We start from the raw sequence: 26,198 nt of genomic DNA on the forward strand, positions 1-26,198 counted from the left end.
GCCTGCTTTTGTGTTCGTCCTTTCATCTGGTGTCCCCCATTCCCCGCCAGCAATCCGTTCGCATCGTCCTTCGGCTATTGGGACGTCTTTGTGAGCCCGCTGAACGGGAAGCCTCCGGAGACGTTGGCAGCGATGCGGATCCCACCCTGCAGGCCCTGCAACTCCTGAGTCGCCTGCACCAGCTTTACGAAGGAGAACGCTCGCTGCAGTTGCCCATCGAGCGGATGGCCCGGCGGCTGAGCGCCCAGAGTGGCCAGCCCGCCAGGAACGTCATCTACGAGCGTCTGGTGGAGGGAGACCTGGCCGGCGGAGAGGACCAGGACGCCCTGCGAACCTTGCTGTAAGTAATTCCCCTCCAATTATTCATCCCGGGCAATGGCAATTTATATTCAGTTCATTACATTGCTGCACGTTAGGGTGGGTCAGTAAAGTAAGCACAAGAACACTTATAAAATTCATGTGGCTTGTTACATTTTGCGAAACCTTTTTATAAACATAGATCAGATGAAGAAGTATCTGAAGACCTATACTGACATTATCATTACATTTTTGAATATACAACTCGATCCACCCTCGTCAAAGTGGTTTCCCTTTCTTAACCAACGAGTACCCACTGAAAGCGAACCGAAGAGTACTCCAAGTTCGGATCAGAAGACTCTCATTATCCTCCCTGCTTTTATTTATGTTTCATTGCTTCGCTTCGCAGACTGAAGGACTTGGAGTGCCGCCAGGACAATGAGACTGCAACGCCGTCGCGCATAATTGATGAGAGCTGGCTCTTTGCGCAGGTAAATGGGACAAGCACTTGGCCATTATGGCACTGCCACAGCTAATTTGTTGTTATTTTTCCCCTTCCCTCTGCCGCTCCATTACTCATCCTCGATTCCTTTGACAACATTTTTCCTCCGTCATCCGCCGACAGCTAATCAAATTCGCCACCCAGCATGCCGATGCCCCGCAGCAGCAGAAGCAACTAATGCTGCTGCTCCTGGAGATCCAGTCAGAGCCGAAGCTGCAACGCCTGCTCAAAAGTCTGGGCACCGAGCAGGAGGCGAAACTACTGCGCCACGCCATCACCGGTTCCCTGGCTGCCATGATGTCCGCCTTCCGGCAGAAGTGCATCCAGCATGCACCGCACATCAACTACATGCAACCACCGCCACTGGCGCGCGTATCCTGCGCCCTGCTCATGTCAAAGGTGGCTTCCACAGAGGCCAGAAAATGCCGAAACCCACCCACCGGGGAGCAACTGGATGTGGCGCGGGCGGTGGGCGCCCTGATGGCCTGCATTCGGAATGCGGAGCAAACAGCACTCATCTACATCGATGCCCGGCTGATGGAGAAGTTCGTGGTCGAGCACCTGCTGCGCCGCGAGCATCTGCCGCAATTGCTGGCCTACCTCGGCTGGCTGGCCGGAGCGGCAAAACAGATTTTGGCCATGCCAACACGACAGGAGTCGGAACAAGACGCTCTGGGCGTGCTGCTGGCCACCGTGAATGCACTTTTGCAGCAGCCCCGCGTCTGGCGGGAGCTTAATGCCAGTTTGAATCCCTCACTGCGATGCGAACTGCTCGACCTGCTGGACTCAGTGGCTCGGTGCATTCTGCAGGACACCATTTTCTATCGAAGGCACCGCCGGGATAGAAACAAGGCCAAGGGACCGGCCCCGCAAGCGATTTTCCTGGCCAAATTGATTGAAACCCAAATTGAAATCGAGTCCCTGGACAGTGGCAGGGTCTTGGCAGGCGTCGAGGACGCCCGACTGCAGTTCGCAGGTCAGGAGCTGGCCCGATTCCAAGTGGCATTGGTAAGTGACAATCGGCTAGTCATTTGTCAGTACGACCCAGGAGCACTTTCCATTTTCTCGATTCTCCTCCCTTCCCCCAGTCGCTGGTCGCCTCTATCGGCATCTCGCTGCTGCGAACGCACCAGTTTTATGCCTACGCGGTCACACCCCACGAGCTCATCCAGCAGCCAGGCATCCAGCAGCAGCAGCAGGAGCAACAGGCAGATGGCAAGCTGCCCTCCATTCCTGTGGACAGCCTGAGCGATGTCGATGTCCTGCGTCAATTTGTCAAGAGGTGAGTGTGAGTCCGGATGAAATATGAATGGCTTTTTTAAGTTAAGAGGACTGTTTTTCACAACAAGTTAAGTTTCAGTTCGACGCTTTAAGTTGTATTCCCAAAAAGTTTACAAAAATAATTAGAAGAGCATTATATCCATCCATCAGCTTATGGTGACCACTACCATATTTAGACAATATGGTACTGGGCCGACTGCTAATTAAATCCGCTTATCTTTTGGTGCTCACCTTAAACCAGTCAAGTTGACACCTTGCCGGTGGGTTCCATTGTCCGCTTCCCTTATCAATCGAGCAGGCTCTGTTGCATTGTCCTGGCTGCTGCCGTTGCTGTTGGTGTCGCTTCTGTCGTTGTCACTGTGTCCGGCAACAGCAACCGGAGAGCGGGAGCAACAACCAAGTTGCTGACAATGCTCTGACAGCGGTGACGAGCGCATGGCAGCTACATGGAGCGATGATGAGGACGATGGCAGCGGCTAAACCGCAACTGGAAACATCAACATCCTGTTGTTCTATTACAAGCACAAGCACAAATCCAAACATCCACACATATGCGAGAGTGCGGGCCGTAAGACTTCATTGTCATCGTCATTGTCCTTGGCTTGTTTGCCTCGTCCTTGTCACTTGACAGGCTCCCCAAGCCGTTATAGCTATTGCTCCATTGTTTCGATGGCAGTCGTCATCATTACGCTGTCAGCCGAATGGCGAAAGCTGAATCGTCATCAGCCAGGAATTGGGCGGAATAATTGTGCACGGCTAGATGTCTGTGGCAGTGGTTGTTGGTTGGCTGGTTGTTGGGTTGTTTGGTTGTTTGCCTGTCCGGAGCCTAAAACTTGACTTCCCCCCAGAAGTATGCATACTTGCACTCCGCTCACACTTTGTCGCCCCAACCGGGCGGCAAAGCCAATCCAGTTCTGGCTTTGCCCAACCGACAAGCGCACAAACATCATAACCACATCAGCACGTGAACTGGGAAACTGGGGAACCGGGCAACCAGCGGAGCTGCTCCAGCGGCAGCGAGGAAAGCTGCGAGGATGATAACGACAAAATCCCCAAAGGGCTGACGGAGCGGAACATCAACAACTCTATTAGACGAAACTCCGCGCAGGATCAGCATCAGCATCGCCGGCATAGACATGCATTTCGGCCAGGAGGAGCAATGGGTATGACGCTGAGGGGATGTGGGGCTTCGGAGAGGATGCAGAGATGTGGGTATAAAAGCTGTCTAAAAGACACAGCGCTGCAGGAAGAGCCGCCGACGAGGCAGCGAGCGATATAAACAAATTATGAGCAGCAAAGTGAGATAAATGCATGTGTGCGTGTTGCAGATGGCTGCCAACAAAAGGCACGTCATGCCAGGATGCGGATGCGGATGCGGACGGCTGCCTCTGCTCCAGAAACATTGTTGCTAATTGCACAGAAACCACCACGATGCACAGCAGCACCCCATCACCCCGGGCTCCACTGCAAGTGATGGGTGTGATGCCTGATGCCTGATGGCTGATGGATGGTGGATGGAGCTGCCGCTTCACCGACTGCCCAAAGTAATCGAAGACTAATTGACATTTTAGGCCTGCTCACATTTTACTACACATGGCATATGCATATATGTACATACATATGTGTATAGGCATATGGTGGCATGTATATTGCATATTTTAAATATTTGAAGAGGCCGGGACTAATTGAATTAAAATTTCAAGCATTGGCTGAAAACATTTTATGCAGAAATTTGCAATTTTCAATTAATTACTTACACACACGCACAGCAGCCGACTATCGGTAATTAAATTGACACTCATAGCCACTTTGAATTCCGGATTCCAGGCTCTCCATCTTCGGATTCACCACCCGGCAGCAGTTCGAGGAGTACTTCATGACCTGCCTGCTGCTGATCAACAAGCTGTACGACGAGCACATGGTCGATCAGCAGGAGCAGTTCCAGATCAAGCAGGTCTGCCTCCAGGCCATCCTCGAACTTTTAATGACGTACAAAACTTTTCCCATTGTGGGCCTGGCCAACGGACAGTTCCATCACACCACTCGCTGGCAGCGCATCACTTGTGACAGCATTAGGTGAGTCCCAGCTCCACTTCCACTTCCAGTAGCATCAGTTCCAGCTTGGGTATGGGTGCTGGTTCGGATTCGGGGTGGAAATTTATGAAAATTAAAATTCACAGAGCAGTGGATAAAGTTTTTAATGTGTAAATGGCAAAAAGTACAAATTAAATGCCAGCAAAGTTGAGTCTGCGAATGAGCGTGTATATCCTGTGATTTTCCTGTGGCACATATTATATCGTCCCCCATTACGAAAAAATCCTTCAACTTTAAATGCACAACTAATTTGTTAACATGGGAGCGGTGCGGCCAAAAACAATTTGGTAAACAAGTTTTCGGATGCTTTTACAATGTCTGCGTTTTTAATTAAAAGCGACAAAAAGTCTTTGTCGATGGGACCACGGATATTGCATATATGTAGTAAAGTATAGTATGGTATACCATAGTTATAACGTGGCGTGACGTGAGCACATGAATTATGAAAATAATTTTAAAAGTTAACAAGTGCCAAACTCTTTTTTCATGTCTCCTGCTCGTCGACGCGATTCAATTGCCTGGAACGGCAAAAACATGAAAGCCAAAGCTGAAATATCAAAAACTCTGTTGACAACCCCTAGGAAATTTGCGAAATACATATTTTCCGTATTAGCTGGCCAGCAATGGCTTTTAAATGTGTGCTGTTGGCTCTTCTGGGTCTGGGTAACACGAAACTCTGACAAATCCTTGTCGCCCGATGTTGACTTTATAAATTAGTTTTTAATTACAAGCAAATAGTTTTTACTTGCCATTTCGTCTGCTCTGTCAACAGGGCGTATGCGCCATTTAGTTGATAGCAGTTGGCAGCAATAAACGTATATACACATACGCACCTTATCGCCACCGACAACCCGAACTTTTCCCACACATCCATCACTATCGAATTTATATATGTATATTTATATATATTTCAGCCTGAAGAAACTGCACAAGGTGCAGTTGCTGGTGGATGCGTGCAATGTCTTCTATCAGCCCAATCTGGAGCGGCAGCTGGCCTACGACAATGTGATTGGCACACGCACCTTTGCGCCCAATCAGTACGATCTCAATTTCAGCTGGGCCCAAATGGAAGACCAGGCGGCGGCGGGAGTGGGTTTGGGAATGGGTGTGGGTGTGGGAGTGGGCCTATCTGGCGGGGAGCAGGCAAACACGGCGGACATTAAGCAGTCCTGCGATGCGGATGTGCCCGACATGGCAATGCGCAACTATCGCCATTTTACGCAGCTGTCGGGAATTGACTTTCGCAGCAGCACGCAGCTGGTCTTTGACGTACTGCAGCAGATGATCGAGGTAAGTCCTGTCAAACTTTTACGGGCAGTCACGTCCTGTGCATTGCCAGCATTCGCACATCGCATGCTGGCCGGGCCATTCGATGGGTTTTAATTTGATTATGCAAGCCGCTTCGCGGACATTACGATGCAGCCGGGTACTCTGTTTTTGGGCGATCCTTGGGGCTTTGAGTTGCCAGTGATTTCATTTGCAGATGAAACTTGCCATAACTCTTTTGCAATTCCCTCCATCCTTTGACAGCTGAATCACATCCTGGTGCTGCCCAATTTGGTAAAGTTTTGCGAGATCTGCGAGAGTCGCGACCACATCAAATGGATTAAGGAACGCTGCCTTAAACTGCAGGAGCAGGTGGCCATGGACGACACCATTTCGCATCAGGTAAGTTTCCATACAAAAAAGTCTAGCTGAAAGAATTTCTGAAATATATATAAAATATTTAATATATTTATTAAGCATTATTTCAGGTTTTATCTTAAGTTTAACTTTGTTTCTGTTTCCTGGCACCACTCCGCCTGTCTATTGTTTTTCATGCTAATGTTCTCTGCACTTTGCAGCACATAATCTACTTACTGTGCCGCAGCCAAGCCCTCCTGATCCCGAGCCTGGGTGAACTGCAGGTCCTGTGCTCCTTGATTGGCAACGTCTACTTGAAGAGCACGCACAGCTTCATACGCATCGCCACGTTGCAGGGGCTGCTCTGCCTGCTGGAGTGCTGCAGCAAGACCAACACGACAATGGGACGGCTCAGTGAGGAGCTGGCATTGTTGCGAGCCCTAATTGTGGGCTACATCAATCGTCATGGCATCATTGATGAGAGGTGAGTCCCGACCCTCCATGCAGGTTGAAGGAAGTGGGAGGTGGTAGGTGGGAAATAGGAAGCCGGAATACGAAATACCGAATCCGGAATCCAGAATCCGGATTCTGCTGTCCATAATTTGCCTCTCTGCGCAATTAACAGCCCCTCATCCAGCTGGTCCGTCAGTATTATCAGCCTGTTTGCAGTACACCCGGATTGAATTAGAAGTGTGTCTTACTCGAACGCCGAAAGTTGGAAGCCATACCTGGTACCATCTTCAATTGAAACTCATCAACTCGACTTGACTGGGCTCCCCGGGTCTCAAACTCCTGCGACTGCTGGCATGTCTATATCTGTTCCACAGATCCACTCACTAATGGCAAAAGTTCTCATTTCGCATTAGTTACCTCGGCTCATCGGCATCTGGTCTCTGTGGTCTGATGTTCTGCTGCTGGATCCACCTGGCCGCCACCCCTTTTGTTTGGGGTGTTATCAAAAAGTTTTCAAGGACTGCGCCGGAAGCAGCCGAACACCCGTTCCCCTCCCTTGGTAAGGGATATGCTGGCAGAGGAAGTTGCCATAACTCGACAACGTGCAGAACATCGATGAACCATGGCCATTGAAACTTTGCCGCTGCTTTCGATAGATTTTCCAAAGTCAAAACCAGCCTCCGATCAATGGAGCCGTGGTGTTGTTCGTGTTTGCGTTGCATTTGCTTGTTTATGCTCGCCAGTAAATTCTAATTATTGGCTGAGCAGCTGCCTCCTCGCGGCTTTTGGGAAGGAATTTCTTGAGCTGCACCTCCGCCGCACTTTAGTGGGTTTTTGTCGTCTGATTAGGTTTGGGAAAATGCGTCAAAATTTGAGCTTTAACTTGGGCGAAGGAATAAGAGTACGGAAGGGCATAGCGGGTATGCCCCCATTTGGCTTTGAAGGGCAAACAACTTTTATTGCGCATACGCAGCGTATGCCAAACCAATATGCCAAAACCTCAGCGAAAATTGCAGCTCCTAAAGCGGCAGAGGAACTGGTCATAAAATCAATGGATGGCCCTGCGTTTGGGAGGCACGACCATGGCAACTAATCAGCGAGCTGGCGGAGCTCGCCCGAACTAATTATTTTGTAATTTTACGCGCGAAAAGCAATAAGGGAGTGCAATAGGGGGGGGGCCATTTTGGCCATTGCCCACGGCATCGGCGGATGCAATTCTGCGGTCGTCAGACTTCTAATTAATTTAGATGGAAACATGCCCAGCACAGCAGCTGCAGCAGGAGCAGCTCGTTCTGTGTACAATGAGTAAACATTTCTGGGTTATCTTTGCAGCCCCCTGCCGTTCAGCGTGGAGCACACGAAGCTGGTCTGGACGCTCAATTACAGTCTGATCGAGTGGACATCGAAATTCGTGCCGCAGTGTCATCTGTTGTCAAATACAATAATTGCGGCCAACAATTTCCTGAAGACGACCGCCGACGAGGAGCTCTATCTGTGCGTTCTGCATGTGAGTACAAACTGGAATAGAGATGGGAGGATAGGATAGGATAGCCGCGTGGAAAGGACTTAGCATGCCACTTAAATGGTTGTCAGCCTTGTCTAGCCGCCATCAGGCCACTTACTAACTGTCAGCCGACTAGCGGGCCAGCAAATCTGACTGCCATTGACCGGGGCAAACGTTCCCTGGGCTGGGATGGAAACCTCGATCCCTTGACTGGTGTGGCTTAGTCCTGGGCAGCCCACGTTGCGCTTAATTGGTTTTTTGATTGACAATTTTCAAACGGCAACGGAACTGTCAGGCGGACGGGTGAAAAGCCACGCGAAAGGACCGCAGCCAGTGCTGTCATAACTGACGCAGGAGCAGGAACAGGAGCAGGAGTAGCAGCCAATGGCAGTAGCCAAATGTTTATTGGCCTTGGTGGAACACTCACACATGGCCCATTGGTCAATGGGAGCCCGTTCGCAAATTGAGCGTAATGAAAAAGAGTAGAGATTTTGCATTTTGTTTAAGCGTTGAATACATACGTCTGCTACATAAAGAAATTCCTCAGTTGGCGAACGTAATTTGCCAGCATTTAATATAGAGTTGAGATTTTAATTGCAGTTTACGAGTACATGGCGAGCGGCAAGTAATTAAAAACTGTTTTTGCACTGCATATTTCCGGGCGTCGTTCGGTCGAAAATTAAATTCGACTTTTTAAGCAATTTATGAAATTTGCACGCAATTCAATTGTCCCATTTTGTTGCCTTTGCTGGCCATGATGTCCTTGTTGTTGCCGCTGCCTTTTGCTTTGATGGCCGCCACTCGGAATCCGAATCGGCATTGGAATCAGCATCATCATCATCATCAGCATAGCGAAGAGAAAGCGGGAGAAAGCGCAATGGGGCGCAGCGACAACAGCGGCCATAACAATAACAATTTGCCACTCAATTAGCGTGGCCATTACTGAAAAACCCACTTAAGTATGCAATGATAAAAATTCAAAAGCGAGTCGAGAGCCGCCGCATTGCTATTTCTATGAGCTGTCCTTGTTCATTGCCTTTATTTTGCTACTTTTTATATACGTGTATATGTTGCTTATTGTATTTATTTATCTCTTTGTCATTGACAGGGCCTGGAGCGCATGGTGGTCAATAGTGGAGTGCCGCCTCCTGGCATTCAGCCTACTGGAAAGGATGCCGCCGCTGGAGAACCGGCTGCCGGAGCCGGAGCAGCAGGATCCGAGGCGGGAGTTGGCGTCGTGGTCACACCGCAGATGCGACATAAAATTGAAAAACTTGCACTCGAATTGCTGAAAATGGAAAATGAGAAATTTTCGATTCCGGCATTGAAATTGCTTTTGTCCTGCATGTATGTGGGTGAGTATGCGGGGGCTGGCCCCAAAGAAAATAACAAAAGTAATACCAAGATCAAATGGGGTAGCAAAGCGATGGGAAAACGAAAGAGCAAGTGGGGGTACGGAAATATTTCGTAATTTCATTTAATACCGCATGGGCCGCGAACGGGTTTCCACTGTTGTTATAAGAAAATTGAGCAAAGGGCGAGTGCGTTGGGGGATGGAAATTCCCAATTTCGGAATGGAAGCGTGAGAAGCAAACAATTTTAAAGGGAAGCATCCCAACAGAGGGCGGCATTAGGCGGGCTGGGCACTCTGGCCAAGTGAACTTCACTCCCCTTACGCGCCCAATGTCCTTTATTTGGATGCTGCCATGTTCCATTTTAAATGCGCTCGCTGGGATGGCGCACTTTGTGTGTTTGCGGGTCAACAGTTTGGCGCTGATCATTATGGCCATGAATGCATTGCGAGTGCGAATGCGAGTGTGTGTCCTTGCCAGAGAAAGGCTAATTGCTGTCGCCGGCGAACATCAGGACATTCCGCCGACTGTTGCGTATCTCTGCCGTCTCTGCTGGCCAACAATTATCCCTGTTGCTGTTATTAGCGCAATTCCAGGACAATTATTATCGTTTCAACTGTCGTGCGCTCATTTCGCCTGTGCTAAAACGTTAGTTCAGTGGTTTTTCGCGGGCACAAGTTCAGTTTTTGGCATTCAATGCTCATAAATAGGTATTCGTTTAGGCACAAACTGTGAGGGTCATTTGCATGAAGTTTATCTGAGAGCGTTCTAGAAAGCTTTAGCCAATAATGTTGACACTAGACAATTTTACATACAGAATATCTATGGTTTACTGGAATCTGTGATTTATCCTATAGAGCTCCAAGAGCCCAGAAAAACTGCAGATTAGAATGCAGAAATTCGCCAGCTTACTCAGCATGGGCTTTCATTCTTGTTCAGTTCATTAGCAGATTCTCTAGCTTCAAGGTACATGCCGCCTGCCTATGGAAATCGCCTCGATGCGGGTCAATCGTAATCCGCTCAGTCTCGTTTCATTAACCAATCCTAGCCCATAGATTTCTTTACTCCACCATGTTCTCTTTTCCATTCTCTAACGAGAAAAAATAACAGCGTCAACCATTTTAAGCATAGCAAAAGGAATAAAAGGTAGACAACCTTCATTTTTTCCTACACTGGCTTTGGGATGTGCCCTGCCAACCTGCTGTGCGTGGTAACTTAGCACAGCTTTCGACTGGGCCACTCCTGGCCAGAAATTATGCAACTCGCTCCACAAATATGTCGAAGAATGCCCGCGGCGGAATGGGGTGCACGTGTGTGGATGTGGGTGAAATTGGAAGTGGAGCGTTGCGTATTTGCCTTGCACTTTGTCAGTGCACGGGATTGCCGACTGCCGACTGCTGAGTCCCTTTTGCCATGGCCACAGCACGCAAATCCTTTGAGAAACGTCAATGTTTGTGAAGCAGGCCATTCGCGATGCTTACTTCTGCCACTAAATGGCAGCAACTGCCTCGATTTTGGGCCCTACACACCGCACACACCCCGCACACTCCATATACACGCCACTCACAAATCTCGAATATGGCCAACCGGGCAGGATCCTGGCTTGGGACCCAGAGAACGACCGTACCGAAACGCATCCTGGCGGAAGTTGGCTATTGCTAAGCACGCTTTTTTGCTCTTTTTCCGCCTGCTTGCCTTTTTAAAGCGTTGTGGGCTCCACGCGAAAATAAACAAAAGACCGCGTCGCCGAAGACAATACAGGTTGCCCAGCTACCACAAAAAGCATGGAAAAAATTGGAGAGTGAAGGCTTAAACAAAAAAGGAGCAAAACGGCAAAACAGGGAAAGTCGAGAAAAAAACGTATATACATTTGCCCTCAAAGTTGCAAAACGCAATAATAAATATTTGCGGCAATATTGGTCACCCAGTTGGTGGAAAATGCTTGTGAGGCGAAGGACAGCGAACCCTTCCCACAAAAGGACACTCTTTAAATAATGGGATTAGGAGAGCTTGTTTCTGTTTCGTTTCGTTGGCTTAGTTTGAAATTAAACAAAAGCTTTAAATATTTATTTTAGGATATTTAAGCCGTTAACAAGTGCGACAAAATTACGCTAAGGTCATTTTCATTTGGCTAGGAATTCTGATCAGAATGTATGAACCATATACTCACCAGGGTAGAATCTATAATGCAGACCACCGGTCTTTTTTCGCTGCTTTTCGCCGTGCTTAAACTTATTTTAGAGTTTGTTAGGTTTTTCTTATTTTTCCGTGCATTGCCTGCGGCATTCGTGGCGCGCATAATTGTGGCCAGGCGCCGGCAAGCACCCCCAACCACCCCACGCCTACAAAGCGCCTGCCCGGTCACTTGGCCATACTTCATGCCCGTTCAAAGCCTGCAACAACAATGCCAAAATTGGCAACAGCCAGCCAAACAAGCTGCCCGCAGGCCAACAGCCCCGACCAACAATGTTAAGCTGCAAAACAAAGGCCAAAGCCAAAGTTGGCGCGGCCAGAAGGCGGCTGAGTTGGGTTACGGGTGGTTACTGGTGGCTTTGGGTTAGGCGTTAGGGGGTGGCCAAGCTGGCCAGGTGGATCAGCTACCGCTCCACTCGCATTGTAAATAATTCGATGCCGCTAAGCCACACTAAGCAGCACACGGGCTGTGGCTTTCAGCGGTCTCTGGTTCCTGGTCTCTGGCTGCCATCATTTTTCACCTGGCCAAAGGAACGCACATTTATTGTTGGTGACCTTCTCCACCAGTTGCGGGCTTAATCGAACAACTCTAATCTATGCCCTGTATGTGGGCAATGCTGCTCAGCTTCAACTTTTGGTTCCGCTTTTTTGTTTAGTTTTCAATTTGATGCTTTGGTCATGGGAGAAAGTTTGGGCTAAAAGCATCGGTGCTGGGAAAAATCCATAAAATTTAAATGCAAATTTATGTACGTGTGTGTCCTGGGGAATCAGTGGGCGAGTGTGGAGGAGTGCAGTGGGGGGAAATGGAAAAAAGGAGGGCAGTGACAGCACTGGCGTGTGAAGGACCCCGAGCATGTGAATAATGGCCATCGGCATTTGGCTTGAAGGCTGCCTTGTTAATTAGAAAGTTTCACTTTCTTCCCTTTTTCTGCATTCTGCGAGTGACTTACATATTTTCCATTTCATTCCATTCTCAGGCTCGGCCGCCCAGCTGGAGAACACGGAGCTGTCGAACGGAATTGTCCAGGATGACCCGGAGATAATCGCCCAGCAAAACGATAAAGTCGATATACTTTTGCATTGTATTAAATCATCGACTCGAGATGCCGCCTGGATTTATGGACAAGTGCTGTGCCAAATTATTCGTGATTTAGTGCCACCGAATGAAATATTGACGAAGGTCATAAAGGAGTTTCTGGCCATAAATCACCCGCACTGCGATGTTATTGCCATGATTGTATATCAGGTGAGTGCTGTTGGCCAAAGATCTAGCAAAGGTAAAGACGTTGGCCATTCGTGCGTGGTTGCTTCGAACACACACTCGGATTCCCAAGCTGGGTGGCATTTTACGAGTCCCGGATCCAGGACCTCGTCCTTGTCTGGAGACCGGAACGGAATGGGGCCAATGCAGCGCTAATGTTTGCCCTGGCCACAAGTCGAAAGGGTAAAACACTTGCCAACTCCCTCCCCACTGCCCACATGAGTGTGCGTGTGCGACTGTGGAATTTTGGCAGCTTGAAAATTAATGGAATTCATGGCTACAGCTTGCCCTCCGTCCAGGTGCGTGGGTCAATGCGAGGAGCCGAAGCCTTCGCCTACTGGCGTCCACTGCGGGGCCATAAAAATGTTTCATTAGGTTCAAGGTTAGCCAGTGCGGTGAGTGCGTGCATGGAAATTAATAAAAACAAGCTCGGAAGCCAACGGGGCATCCCGGGATCCCACAGCGGCACAATTCGCACTGTCATTCGCAGGGCCGGATTCCCAGGCTGCGGAATTTCATTAGCCAACTTTCTGCCACAAAGTATGCTGCTGACTGCAGTCGACTTTTGCGGCCCGCCGACGAGGCACCTTTTGAGCAGCACAATAAAATTTAATTTCCGTATTGTCGGCTTGGCTTTTATTTAAGCATTTCGTTGGCAGCTCTTAACCCGCTCCCCAATCTGCTCTGCTCCTTTACTCCGCAGGTCTTTCGCTCCGCCATCGACTCGTCGTACCTGCAGATGCTCCAGGACTGGCTGATCTGCACCCTGCCAACGTTCCTGGACCAGCCGGAGCAGCAGGGTGTCTGGGGCCTCAGCGTCATCTTTTTATCCGCCTCCATAAATCTGCATTTGATTAAACTATTTCCGCTGGTGCTCGGCATCGGGGCATCCAACTCTGCGGCAGCAGCAACAACGGCGACAACGGCAACAACTGAGGCAGAGGCAGCAGCTCCGGCGATGGCCCGAAAATTGGGTCAACACGAAATTGCATTGTTCGTGACAGCTGCACAAGATTTCCATGCGAAATTGAGTGGCGAGCAGCGGCAGCGTTTCCGCGAGGCATTCGGCAGCTTCGAGCGGAGTCAAGTCTACGGCCGGATGTTGCAGCGCCTGTGATATGATACGCAGATACCATACCATACGATACGATGCGATGATAGTCATGGATAGAGGATCCCAGCCGTAGGGAAACCCAACTATTTATCTTGCGTTTAATTCCCAATCGCAGCTAAAAATAAAAAGAAAGGAGCCGAGTTTGGCAGGCGGCTAAACTTGCTGCAAAGACAAGCGCAAGCGTGAATAACTAATTGCCCCAAGCTGCGGAGAAAGTTTGAGCGGATGTCCCTCTTCCTTGCGCTTGTACAAGCTACTTCATCAACTCGGAGGACCCTTGCAGACCCCAGCGAATGGAAAGTTTTTTAATAGTTGGCGAATACAAAATTAATTTATGCTTTACATTATGTGTAACTAATATTTAAATTATTGCAAACGAATGTCCGCCACCACGGCCCGCACTTCCTAATCTGGTCGAAAGTTTAACGAGGCCAGCAGCGAGCGACCCGCAATTAATTCCTGCGGCTTTCGACAAGGACCCAGGACACGGAAATTATGTTCTTGTCAGCTTTCGGCCAAAGTTGATCATTTATTTATTATGACGCTGCTTGCTGGGCAAGAAATAGAATCCCGGCCAAGGGACGCTAGTGGGCATTAGTATGCGCCTTAGCCAATTGCCGGCTAATTCCTAATCAAAATTACTTAAAAATTCCATTATGCAAACGCAAGCCCCACGCTTTGTACTCCTACTGTAATCGAAATAATAACCATATTGTTTAATGAAATAAAAATTGCTATTAAAACGAGTGCGGAACGGTGTCGTCAGCTACTTGGGGGCGTATGGAAATGGAATGTTTGATTTTTGAAATGCATAAAAGCTGAGCCAAGTACTTTGCCAACTAACCGAGAAATTCGTTTTTTGGATTACCGAGCTGTATGCAAATCGGTTCGAACTTTTGCGCTCTTACCTGCTATCCTGGCGCATGTAACGTGGATCCCCGGCTCCTGAGCGTTTTCTACGTTCTACCGTCTTAACAACAAAGCGCATTAAAGTTGACAAAATGTTTCGTCCTCAAACTATCGCCGAAGTGCTGGACTGGAAAAAAAGTTTAACTATCCGGATTTTGCGTGAATATCTGATGCCCTGGGAAGTAGGCAAGCTTATAGTTTGTCATTTGTTTTTATCTTATAAAGTTTGCTCTCGTTATACCATAATATTGGTCGTTCTTACTAACTAGCATTTTGTTATCCTGCCTAAAATCACAATAAAAATGCAGAGATTTATGGAAATAGTAATTAATACAAATTTACTGAGCGAAGATTTATAACAATGAGTCAAGGATAAAAATTATTTCCAGGGTATTATAGCTGGGCTGTAGAGTATGCAAATCCTCTCAGTGCGTAACGGTTTTGCCGCCTGCGTGTCATTGTGTTTGTGTACCGAAATTGACAGATAAACTTTAGCTCCCACTGTGTGTGTGCGTGTGTGCGCGCGACAAGGACGGAAGATGGCTTTTGTGTGCATGCAAAGCTTGCCGGAAATTTGCCAGTTCAACGCGAAACGACAAAAAGCCGGTAGAGAAAAAATGGAGAAGGGAAGTTGCAGCACACACCGAAATGAACTGCAAAGCTGTTCAAAGTTGTTTTTCTGTTTTGGCGCGACCGCATTATGCAATCGAGCGGAGGTGGGCGTGTGTGTATGTCTGTATGGGTATGTGTCTGCCCTCCTCTGATGCCCACGCGCTGGTGCTCTCTCGCTCTGGCGCACTGATTCGGTGTCAAGACAATGTGGCTATTGTCGCCATTATGCCGCACGCCAAGAGGCAATTTGGCCAATGCCTTGGCCATAAACTGCAACATTTGGGCTATCAGCATTTGGATACGCTTCATTTGGCCAGAGAACCGTAGTGCCACTCCCCCTTTTGCGCCGCCTCGTGGGATTAGCAGTGTGAGAGCATGTGACTGACCGGAAAGCAGGTGGGCAGATTGAGTAGCCGACCCGTATGCCGCCATGACCTACGCTCAGAAGGCGAGTGGCTCGAATGAATGAAAGTAGACTGCGTGGGTGGTGTGCCACTTCCACTCGTTCCGCTTGCTCTCTGTCGCTGTTAACTGCGAACTCACCACGTTTCGGAGTCCTTCTCTTCGCCAGTGCTCTCTTAAATAAGGATGGCCGAAGTGGAAACGGTACTGTTACCGCGTAGACTAGGTCAGTGGAGTAACAGTCCCGATTCCAGTTCGTTCCATGCACACGTAACCGTGAGTCCTTGCCATGCAGGATGTGCTGCGACAGCACAGGATATGGAGCAATTTCTTAATACTCCGATGGCTTTAAGCGGGAAAGCACGACGAGCGGGGCGACAACTGTTACACTCACAGTTATGATTATTGTTATTATGATAATGTCAGCAGCATGAGCAGTTCTCGTTGTTGTTATTCTACTCGGCTTTGGCGTTATTGTTTGGCTATTTGCTCGGTGGGGAAACGACTTATCTGTGGGGCGAGCGGGTGCCCCGAAGAAATTACTGTAAAAAAGTATCAAATAGGGTGGCTATCAAAAAGCGCTTAAAATCAGTTTTGGATTACTACGTTTTTTCCTGAATCTAAATACTGAAAGATATTTTTGTAAAGTTTTTTCCTTTACTGAGTTAGAACAGAACTTAGTTTTTCTGAGTGTACGCCAGGGCAGCAAAACTTTGGCCAGCGAAGCGTGCGCGTTTATGGCGCCAATAGTTGCCCAGCTTTATTTTGCCGACTTCCTGGTGCTCGCCTCGAATCGATCCATTGGTTTTCCCGCCTCATTTGCAAAGACACTTGGAGCCCGGTCGCCACCTGGGCCCGCACTCCTTGATGCTCATTTGAAATTTTGATTACGCTGGCAACGCGCGGAAGAGGAACCTGTCAGCGACTGATACGCATTAATTACGTTACCTGGTGTAAAAGGCAACGCCTCGACTCTAGACAGGGCCGCTTATTAAAATTGAATAAATTATGCAAAAGTGCGAGTGGCCAGGCAGCGCGGAAAACGGGAGCCCTCACTCGAACGCCCCCACACACATACATACATATACTACTATACGCCTCGGCCCGATCCGCAAGATGGACAACGCATAATTAATTCCGGTCAGTCGCCAGCGTCAAGCGAAATGCAATCAGCATCTTAAGCTGCCAAAGTCAGGACTCCACCGACAACGCAGGAGTACTACTCACGTCATTCATGTGATGACAGCCACTGGCTCTCGTTGGAAAGAGATCTCATCAGGAGGAGCTATCCTGGGTGGGTGGATGAGGCCCAAGAATAAATGAATGCATGATTGAGTGAATGCGAGTTCGATTGATTGCACAAATGCAGCAGTCAATCGAGGGCGATTTCAATGCGGCATCGCGAATATTCGACAAGTATATCAATTGCATGTTTCACGCGCCACTAAATACCCATTTAAAAGCCGGCAGCTAAATTTGCATAGTTTTATGCGTATGGCGTTAGTTGGTGCAAATGCCCCATGAGCTGCAGGCAAACATCTGTCGGTTTTGTTAGCTCCATTCAGTGAAAATCATGAATTGCGTGGTTGTTGTATTCTTTAATTCCTTAACGGCTTACGCAAATAACAAACTGCGGTAACATGGTTAACAATATGGCTTACAGCAAGGGAGCTTGTAACACATTGCATTCCGATTAGTATTATAGCATTATATGTAACATTAAAAATAATTTAGGCAAATTTACTGTCTATAATTATAATGTTTAGTAAACAGTGCAGCCTGTATACACTTCCAATTTCAAATGGTATTATATGTAATATAATATCTACTAAGAGATGAATAAGCTCAGTAGCTTAGTAATACACAAAAGATACAGACAAGCATTTCATTTAATCTAATTCAATATTTACAAAGTCCTTATATCTTAACTCTAGTCATTCGAAGAGCAAAAATCCATTGATGGATTGGTCCCGTGTGTTTGTCCACTTGTGCCCTCAAAGACCCGCTCGTAGTGACTGCAATTGGTGATTCTTAGAGTCCAGTGGTGGAGGTCCTGGCACAGGACGTCTTGCGCGGCGGCGGCAAGTCAGATGTGTAGTTCTGGTAGCGAGAGGAGCAGTTAACGGCCTGCAGGAACAGAAGGAGAGGAACTGAGAAAACTAAGAAAATGTTGGAAAATCGACAGGACTTAATGCGAAAATATACATAAAGTACCGAAGGCCCAGTGAATTCACAGTTCGGCCACAATATTTGATTAATGACGTGTTTTGATGCAGAGTCACTTTGGTGGCGCTTCGTTCGGGGAAAGTGGGGCAGTGGCAAATGGGAAATGGGGCATGGGGCGAAAGCTATTCCCATGTCAAGGCCCCTGGCTGCGATTGTTGCCGTCGCTTTGCATTTGAATGATTAGATTTGATTCAATATTCAATTATTAAAGTGGTTTGAGGTGTTGAAATGCCGGCAGACAAGCAACGAATGGCCCAGTTGCCTGGCAACTGGGAAGCTGGGATACGCTATTCGGGATCTGTGGCATCCTGGCATCCCAGCCGATTGAGGAGTGAGAGTTTTGCATATAAATGATTTATGAATTTGCGCTTTGATTGAACTGCCTAAAATTGTTGATTAGTGCCTCGTCACAGAGCCAGCACAAACAACAACAACACAGCACAGGGCTCCGGGGAAATGAATTACGGCTTTTGAACCGCCGCCAGTTGCGGTCCTTGGCTTCCCAGGTGCGCTGTGCATTCATTCGCATTGTCTGCGACCCGCTCATTATTCGATTACGGCAAATGGACAACAGCGGAAAGCTTTTAAAGCTGGTATTTCACAGCGAATGTGCACCATATTCACTCACAACAAACAATCAAATATGTACCTTGTTATTTATAAAAACAATATAGTAATTGTTCAACATACTCATATAAACATGGTTAAGTTTAAGAGGCAAAAGAAGCACATGCTAGCAGCATACAAAATAAAGGTTTTAGACTACGTAGACTCAAAGGAAATAGTAACAAGTTTTATCATTGCATTAATATAGAGAAAACAAATTTTATAAATATTCGAACGCGTGCCAAACATGTATTTGTAAAGAAATATTTAAAACAAATTTACTCCGCCTTACAGTTATGTTTAATAGGTAGTTTTCTCAGAACTCACATCCTGATGCGTCGTTGTCCACATACCAAGTTTGTTGGATTGCAAGCCCTATTTGGATGATTTGGTTAAGGCGTGAAAAGGATGAAAGACCAATAGAGAAAGCCGACAAATTCGGCACATGAATAAATTACTAATCGAAGGCCAGTCACATGGCCAATTAATCAGATTGACATATTCCCAATCACGTGGTGGCCGGAAATTGCGAAAAAGGCATTCCAAACACGCTCGTGGCGCAAACAGAAACAATAGCGAAAAAAATAAAACAATACAAACAGCGGCTCGCAATTTAATTAACGTAATTAATCTAATTTAATGACTTGACAAACACATCAATTAGCGAAAGGCAAACCAAGACAGCATCAGCAGTCCAGGAACACAATTTATATGCAAAGTGGCAAAAGCTGTGCCGAAAACGCGGAAAACGCTGAAAACACGCGAAACCCACGCACCGCAGCGGGAAAACAAATTAAAATATTAAAATTAAGCCACAAAATGATTGAAAGGAAATGTTGTGGGGTAAAAGTAAAATTCTCAGATCGATGAGTACAATGTACTGTGCACTTCCCTCGGCAGCTCCTGCTGTTTTCCTTCAGCCGCTTGTGTCTGTTTGTCCCTAAAGTAATTAAAAGTAAGTAAAGCAAAGTCACCCCCTCGCCGGTGGGCGTGGCTGTCCAGTGATTTGCCACCCGCAACGTTTCTTTTTCCCAGTACTTTAATTTTTTTTTTTGCGTTTATGCAAATGGCCGCTGACCAAAAGAATTAATGCGTCCCGAAAGTGAGTTGAATTGGAATGAGCCGCGATTCTCGGAGTCCAAAAACTGCGGGCAGCCTGTCAGCCGTCTGTTTTCACTTTTTTTCACTTCTTTTGCGGGCGGTACGAAACATCAACGAATGTCAATGAATTTACAGGGGAATGCTATAAAAAGCCCGCCCCAACAAAAAATGTAAAGCCCGTAATTCCTTATTGTCTCAGTGCGTTGCTAATTTGGGCATATCTTTAAATAGCCAGCCGAACGGAAAGGAATCATTTGTAATTTAAAGCCCATTTATTGTGCCATTTGAGGGAAAACTGTGGCATGCCAGGGAATGGAATGCCTCGTAAGCCACATCGCTGCACTTCATTAAATTGACGAGACAAAAGATCTCTACGCATACAATAATGGAAAATATTTGTTCCACAATAAAAGGGGTTGAGGAGGCACTTGGTCTTAATGCCCAACAGCTGCAAATCGTCTGCGGCGGCCTTAAAAATAGAGAAATGAAGATGGACGGTCCGATGATGATCCGCTTGGCTGAAATTATTCTGTAAATTCTACCTATTTATATCGTAAATATAGATTTTGATGCTGATGCCGATGCTGCGCGAGTAAAACCAAATTCGGCCCACGCGGCGTATGCGCGTTTTTCGCACTTAACTCATTAAAACGTTTGCCGCTGGCCCATCGAAATTTAATGGGAAAACACGCGCTGTTTTTTTTTCTGGAAATCGCCTTAATATTTTTTTTGCTTTTCCTCTCCATTATGCTCGTAAATTATTTAATTGCATTCTAGATTTTTGATTTGAAATCAAAAGATTCGCTCATTTAAAAACTCATTAGGAATAGCAATGGAAACGCGGTTGAGCGGAAATCAATGTTTATAGTTAAAAAAACGAAAACAAATATCAAATATATGAAAAAGGTTTTGATATTTGTCAGTCAATAAATCAATATAATGGCCCACTTAAAATTACGACACATAAAAGTTTCCATCAAACGAAATGCAAACGAAAACAATGCTCTGAAAATATTTCATCGATATATTGACCGAGCACTCAGATGTCGCCACTTGAAGCAGCCTTCTCGTCCAGCCCCCGAGTGCACCCACCCCACTCACCTTGTAGAAGGCCTTCCGGAAATTCTCGGAGAGGAAGGCGTAGAGCAGCGGATTGATGCACGAGCTGCTGTAGGCCAGAGTCTGGGCGGTGACCTGGATGACGAGCTTGGTGAGGGTGTTCGTCTCGATGACATCCAGTGACTTGAGCAGCAGGATGAGCTGTTCAATCGAACGAAGGAATATGTTTGATTATTTAAAATATATGTGGGTGTCATATGTATTATTTCATCTCACCTGGACTGGCAGCCAGAGCGAGGCGAAGGCGATGACCACCACGACGACGAGGCGGGTGACCCGCTTGCGACCGCGCTGCGACTCCTTGGACATGCGAACGCCGGTTCCCTGGCGCCAGAGCCGCATGATCATGCGCATGTAGAGCCCGCTGATGATCATCAGGGGCAGCAGGTAGGAGCTGATGAAGAAGGTGACCTGGTAGGTGCGCGGACTGAGGAAGTCGTTCGTCGTGAAGGTGCACATGCCGTAGGTGATGTTCTTCTTTGCATCGTAGTCCACCTGCGGAAATCGATGAGAATTTTGGGGGGTGGGAACTATGAACAAACGCGTGCGGTGTGGGAATCGAATATTGCGCATACGTCATGTTGGCGGTGACAGTTGCATGGCAGCCAAGCAACGTCAGACGGCCAACAGCCAGACATCGTAAATAAAACTAAACTGTCATACGAATAGTTCGGACGTCGACAACTAACTCGCAATCTCACTTTGTTTCTCTGTCGCTGACATTTGGCTGACAAATTGTTCAGCCGGAGTTTTGGATTTGGATAAAAGCGCAATGGGTATGGGCAATCGGGCTTTTGGCTCTTGTTGTTTGGGGGATCTATTGGTCTGTTGGCTAGACGAGACTGGTTTGCTGACGCTTAGGAGGGTCGTAAACTGCCTGGTGAATCGTAAAAATATTCGCAGCCTTTTGTTTACATTTTTGTTTACAATCTCCGCCCCTTCACCGCGCTTTCAATCGATGAATGCGTGTGGAAAATCGCATTTAAAAAGTCTTCCCATTAATGCCGGCATGAATTGCTTACAAAAATGTTTGTTTATGGCCCGCCCTTGTTTTCGTTACACTGAGCGAGCGATGTTGGCCCACAAATTGAGTTCGAACTCTGAATCTGCGCAGCGTCAAGTGGCCAAGGCCACAGAAGTAGACAAATCATGGCCAGACCCTCCGCTGATTTATGGGTTCATTTCGCTGGCATGTTCTCCGCAAAACCCAACGACTTAATAGACTTGACAAGCCATTAATGCCCTTTCCTCGTTCGCGAGAAATCAGCCAACAGCTGTCAATCAATGCCATGACCTGGAGATCGCATATCTAGTTACGCAGTCGGACATATGTGCCTTTATGATTATTATTTGATATCGATTTCTAATAAAAAGATAATGGCACACGCTCTCGCAGGCTCATTACATATATACCATGCATGTAGCTGGGCAATGTAATATGGAAATAATTAATAGCAAACTGTTAATTAACATGTTGATCAAACATGACTTAATTATGCCTTTTTATCGCCTGCTTCTTTGTATTTGCACACGCACACACCAGATAACAAAGCAAAGCACACATATGAGCATTCAATGTGGCCTCTATTTTTCCAGCTTAATCCTTAGACAAAGCAAAGCAAACACATAAACAAACAATAATGCCACCCATTGGAGCACTCCCCCCAACGCGAACAAAAACCGAACGAGACAAAAATAACAATATAACGAAGCGTGAAATGCCATTTAATAAAATATTAGGTTACAATAACAACACCGGGAGCAACAGTGGGCCATTGCCATCTCACAGATAAAATAGCTCATCATCCGTGTGACGATGAGATTCGTTTAATTAACCGCGACTGTCGCTTCTGGCCAAGGAAAAGGGGAAACTCAACGGCACAAACAAAAAGTTGGTCGTGTGTGATGTGGGATTCGCTTTATTGGCACTGGGAAATCAGTGGAAAAAGCCCGCAGGCCATTTATTAGTATCAGCAGAAATTGGAACCAATGTCCGACCATAATTACTTGTAGTTGATACTCGCAATGAAAAAATATGGTAGATATTAAATAGCATTCAACAAATGTTTGAACTGTCCTAAAAAATTGAATATTAGTTAAGAAGCCAAGTAAGTACTTTTACCTAAGGTTAAAGTCTGCAAATACATTTTACTTGTATATCCCCGGTAAATTCCCCTTTTCATTTCTGATATCACCCGCTGATCTCGAGCAAAACAATTCCGATCTTGGTCGATTATTCCGCAATTAAATTGTTTCTCGCACTTTTCGCATCGATCATAAAAGCTTAATGTCCAAGATGAGCATTTCAAGGTCGCCACCCGCGAAGACATTTATCATACGCAGTGTGCGCCCGAAGTTCGCAAGTGCAAAGTTTCCATAATGGCCGCTTGTTACGACTTACGACTGCCCATGATTTACGCGCTTTTGGATCAACAGTTGAATTTGAAATTTTGCAAGCCTCACGGATGGGTGGTGGGCAGATATGGGCAGATACCGCCAGTTGGCAAGTGTTTCTCGCTGGCTATCTGGTCTATAATTAAAAATTTATGAATTCAAAATAGCAAATTAGTAACAAAAACAAATCGGGCGCCGCGCATCGCGAGATTTTCAATATAAACACAAAAGAGAAAACAAGATAAAAAGGGGAAACTTTAATAGGGGCATATAGTAAAAACAAATGAGTTGTATCAGGATCAGTCGATTGGACGATCGCTGGTTTGTGCGGGGTCTTCACCTTCTGGATTACGATGCTCTGCTCGCAGAAGGCAGACCATCTATCTAGGTATCTATAGCTATATCAGAAACAGGCAGTCGGCACCATTGACGTGCAGCGAGAGGAATCTAACGAGGTGACGATGATGGAAAGCAATAAATTTGCCTGGCCCGTGTTCTTCACAGCAGATTCAGGCACAGCAGGCCCACTTCTACCATTTCACCCACTCCTCCCACTCTTCCACTCCCACTTACCACCACGTCGTGGGTGAAGGCCACTGGCACCGAAACGACCAGCACCACGATCCACAGAGTCACGATGGCAATCAGGGTGATGTTCTCCGTCCTCATCATCCGCGAGCGAATAGGATGGACCACCGCCAGGAACCGATCGATGGACATCAGCACCAGCGTGTAGATGGAGGCGAAGGCGGTCACCACAATCAGGTACTGGACACTGCGGCACCAGAACCTTCCATATGGCCAGTAGTACACCATGTAATCGGTGGCCGTGAAGGGAATGCAGAGGATTACGAACATCAGATCAGCGGCAGCCAGATTGACAATCATCAGGTTGGTGGTGGAGCGCATGTTGTTGTTGAAGACCACCACCAGGATGACCAGCAGGTTGCCGAAGAACCCCGTGATGGCGATGACGCCGAAGAAGAATCCCACTATCCACGGCAATGTGCCATTAATGGCCAGCCACTCTTCGTCGGTGAAGAATGAGGTGATGTTCTCCTCATTTCTGGTTGCGTTTAGGCTAATATTAGCCAGCATTGTGGTGTTCTCCATGTTTTCTCAGCTTTAGTGCACAACTTTCCGGCTCACTTTGTACTGGCTATTGGCGATTTCGCTTGATTGTCACGGGACATTTTCAATTTTGGGCTCTTTTCCGCTCACAGTTCACCGAACGCAAATAACAAATTTCCAATTAGTAGAGTTTCACAAAGCAGCCGCCACAAAAATTCAATTATCATGCCGAATACTACGACCGTTGAGCTCCGGAGACCTCAAAAACGTTCCGCATACGCCGTGTGGTATCGAACCCGACCGGAATTGTTCGCAACGTGGCGGGTGGCAAAAGCAATTTGGTCCTTGCCCGATAACGGTAATTGTAGGTGGGTAGCACAGGTAAGACAACAATAAAGGACAGCACACAAGGATCACGGTGAGGCGAGAAGCAAGAGAGTGAGTTCAAAGGTGAGGGCACGTACAAATCGGCACCGACACAACCAAACTGTGCCGAGTCACACCCTGACGACAAGGACACCGGGGTGTCCTTAGGTACGAGGACCACGTTGCTGCACCTACACCATAAATTCAATATGATGTCTTCCTTTCGCTGCGTTTCTGTTTACATTTCTCGTTTGCTTTTTTATTGACAAACGAACGGCATAAATTTTGGGGCTATATGGCTATGGCCAAAAAACAACGTTCCTATTGTTGCTACCGACTGCTGCGCCGCGGTACGCTATATATTTTCGATTTTATACTGCTGTTTTTGGCCAATTTGAAAGTCCACACTGCTCGCGTCCGTATCCAGCGCCCAACTGATTGCTGGCTGAGCTTGTTGAGGAATACTTCGATGCCTCGGCGGCGGCAAAACGCCGGCAGCGACGCCAGCCATCCCAGCAAGAATAATGGCAACAATAGCAACAACCAGCGCCGCTGGCTTCTGTGCGTGTGAGCGTGTGATGGTTTTGGGTGGCCGCCGGAGCCACCTCTTCCTCCTCATCCTCCTCATCCAATCCCAATCCCCATCAGCTGGGCTGGAATGTTTGCTCTTGTTGCTCCCACCGCTAAACTGCTGAACTGCTCGCCCAGTTGAATGGGCAACGCGCCACAGCAATTGTCGGGGCAATCACTACTTGTCCTGGGTCTGCGCCCGCTGTCTTCCATTGTCCTGCACAGCTGGATGTCCTGGCTGATGTCGTCAGCCTCGTCGGCTGCACAGCTGGCGTCGTCGCAGCTCTGCCGCGCTTAGTACATTGCTTAATTTCTCTGATTAACTGCTGGCAGAGGTGGAAAAAAAAAACAAAAAAAAAGTTGGCACGCGCTCATGTCCACGCCCCCAATTGTGCACCGAAAAAAAAGGGATATGATTATGTCATGTCTTCTACTTATTACATTCAGTCTTTGATGAATTCTATTGACTAGTTATATACATCAGCACGGTTATTAAAGATACATATTTTACATATATTAAAGTAAGCTTTTCATACATATATTCAAGCATCCAGACCAGATGCGAACTTAAGCTATCTGCTTTTTCTCCGTGCCAGTCAGATGGGATCCACTGGTTTAACACCTTTGGTCGCCGGGGATGGCTTGTCACAACATTATATAACCGCAGCCGGCAGATATCCGAGCTCGGTCTTGGCCTAGGTTAAGTCCTCGCCTCATTTACATGCTTTTTATTGCCGCTGCCAACGCAATGCTCACCTGTCACCTGCAGACGTCGACGTCGGCGGCGCAGTCGGCTGCTGCGTCAGCGGCAGCTGTGGCCCCCATCAAACCTGCGGCGGGCCGTCCCGTCGCCTGGCATTTCTGGCTGATGTGAGTGTAGGTGGGTGGGGTTGGGAGGTGGGGTGTGGGGCTACGGCTCAGTGCACCCCTGACGAGGACGTCGCCAGCCTGATGAGATTAAATGCGAATTAAGCACCACGAACAACAAACAGCGGCTAAAAAAATAAACCAAGAAATCGCCCGGCGACAATGGCCGAGGCAAGCAGCAAAAGGCGGCATTATGTTTATTTAATGTGCAGCACTGCGGACTTAATGAAGTCTTTAATTCTTAATGCAGCTTCATTGCCTATTTAAATGGCCAACAGTGG

General features: G+C 47.4%; 2 protein-coding genes across 3 annotated transcripts in view; one reads left to right on the plus strand and one right to left on the minus strand.

Annotated features, from left to right (window-relative positions):
- The window catches only part of LOC6729949, a 38,069-nt gene extending 23,648 nt beyond the window's left edge, over positions 1–14,421 (plus strand). The window contains exons 18-29 of the mRNA XM_039295956.2: positions 51–340; positions 707–788; positions 923–1,807; positions 1,888–2,081; positions 3,908–4,156; positions 5,089–5,464; positions 5,705–5,842; positions 6,019–6,281; positions 7,583–7,757; positions 8,863–9,109; positions 12,277–12,545; positions 13,264–14,421. Of these exons, the coding sequence (XP_039151890.1) occupies positions 51–340; positions 707–788; positions 923–1,807; positions 1,888–2,081; positions 3,908–4,156; positions 5,089–5,464; positions 5,705–5,842; positions 6,019–6,281; positions 7,583–7,757; positions 8,863–9,109; positions 12,277–12,545; positions 13,264–13,677 (3,582 nt within the window). The 3' untranslated portion in view covers positions 13,678–14,421. The remainder of the gene's footprint in view (positions 1–50; positions 341–706; positions 789–922; positions 1,808–1,887; positions 2,082–3,907; positions 4,157–5,088; positions 5,465–5,704; positions 5,843–6,018; positions 6,282–7,582; positions 7,758–8,862; positions 9,110–12,276; positions 12,546–13,263) is intronic.
- Positions 14,422–17,158: 2,737 nt separating this feature from the next.
- Positions 17,159–24,971, minus strand: LOC6729950 (allatostatin-A receptor). 2 transcript variants are annotated; one of them, XM_016174523.3, is made up of 5 exons: positions 23,617–24,971; positions 20,866–21,144; positions 20,632–20,790; positions 18,722–18,804; positions 17,159–17,724 (listed from the first exon to the last, which is right to left on the minus strand). In XM_016174523.3, the coding sequence occupies exons 1-4, from the start codon at positions 24,154–24,156 to the stop codon at positions 18,730–18,732; spliced, it is 1,053 nt and encodes a 350-aa protein (XP_016036715.1). In that variant the 5' UTR covers positions 24,157–24,971; the 3' UTR covers positions 17,159–17,724; positions 18,722–18,729. The 2 variants fall into 2 exon arrangements, with proteins under 2 accessions (XP_016036715.1, XP_002105245.1); XM_002105209.4 differs by lacking the exon at positions 18,722–18,804 and having other exon boundaries at positions 17,160–17,724; positions 23,617–24,965.
- Between the last annotated feature and the right edge of the window lie 1,227 nt (positions 24,972–26,198).

Source organism: Drosophila simulans, chromosome 3R, assembly GCF_016746395.2.
Source record: "Drosophila simulans strain w501 chromosome 3R, Prin_Dsim_3.1, whole genome shotgun sequence".
NCBI lineage: Eukaryota > Metazoa > Arthropoda > Insecta > Diptera > Drosophilidae > Drosophila > Drosophila simulans.

Coding starts and splice junctions, on each gene's coding strand:
- LOC6729950 (XM_002105209.4), bottom strand. CDS start 24,156: ATGGAGAACACCACAATGCTGGCTAATATTAGCCTAAACGCAACCAGA. Junction 21,145..23,616: donor CCTTCACCCACGACGTGGTG/GTAAGTGGGAGT, acceptor CGATTTCCGCAG/GTGGACTACGATGCAAAGAA. Junction 17,725..20,631: donor TCCGGAAGGCCTTCTACAAG/GTGAGTGGGGTG, acceptor CTGTTCCTGCAG/GCCGTTAACTGCTCCTCTCG.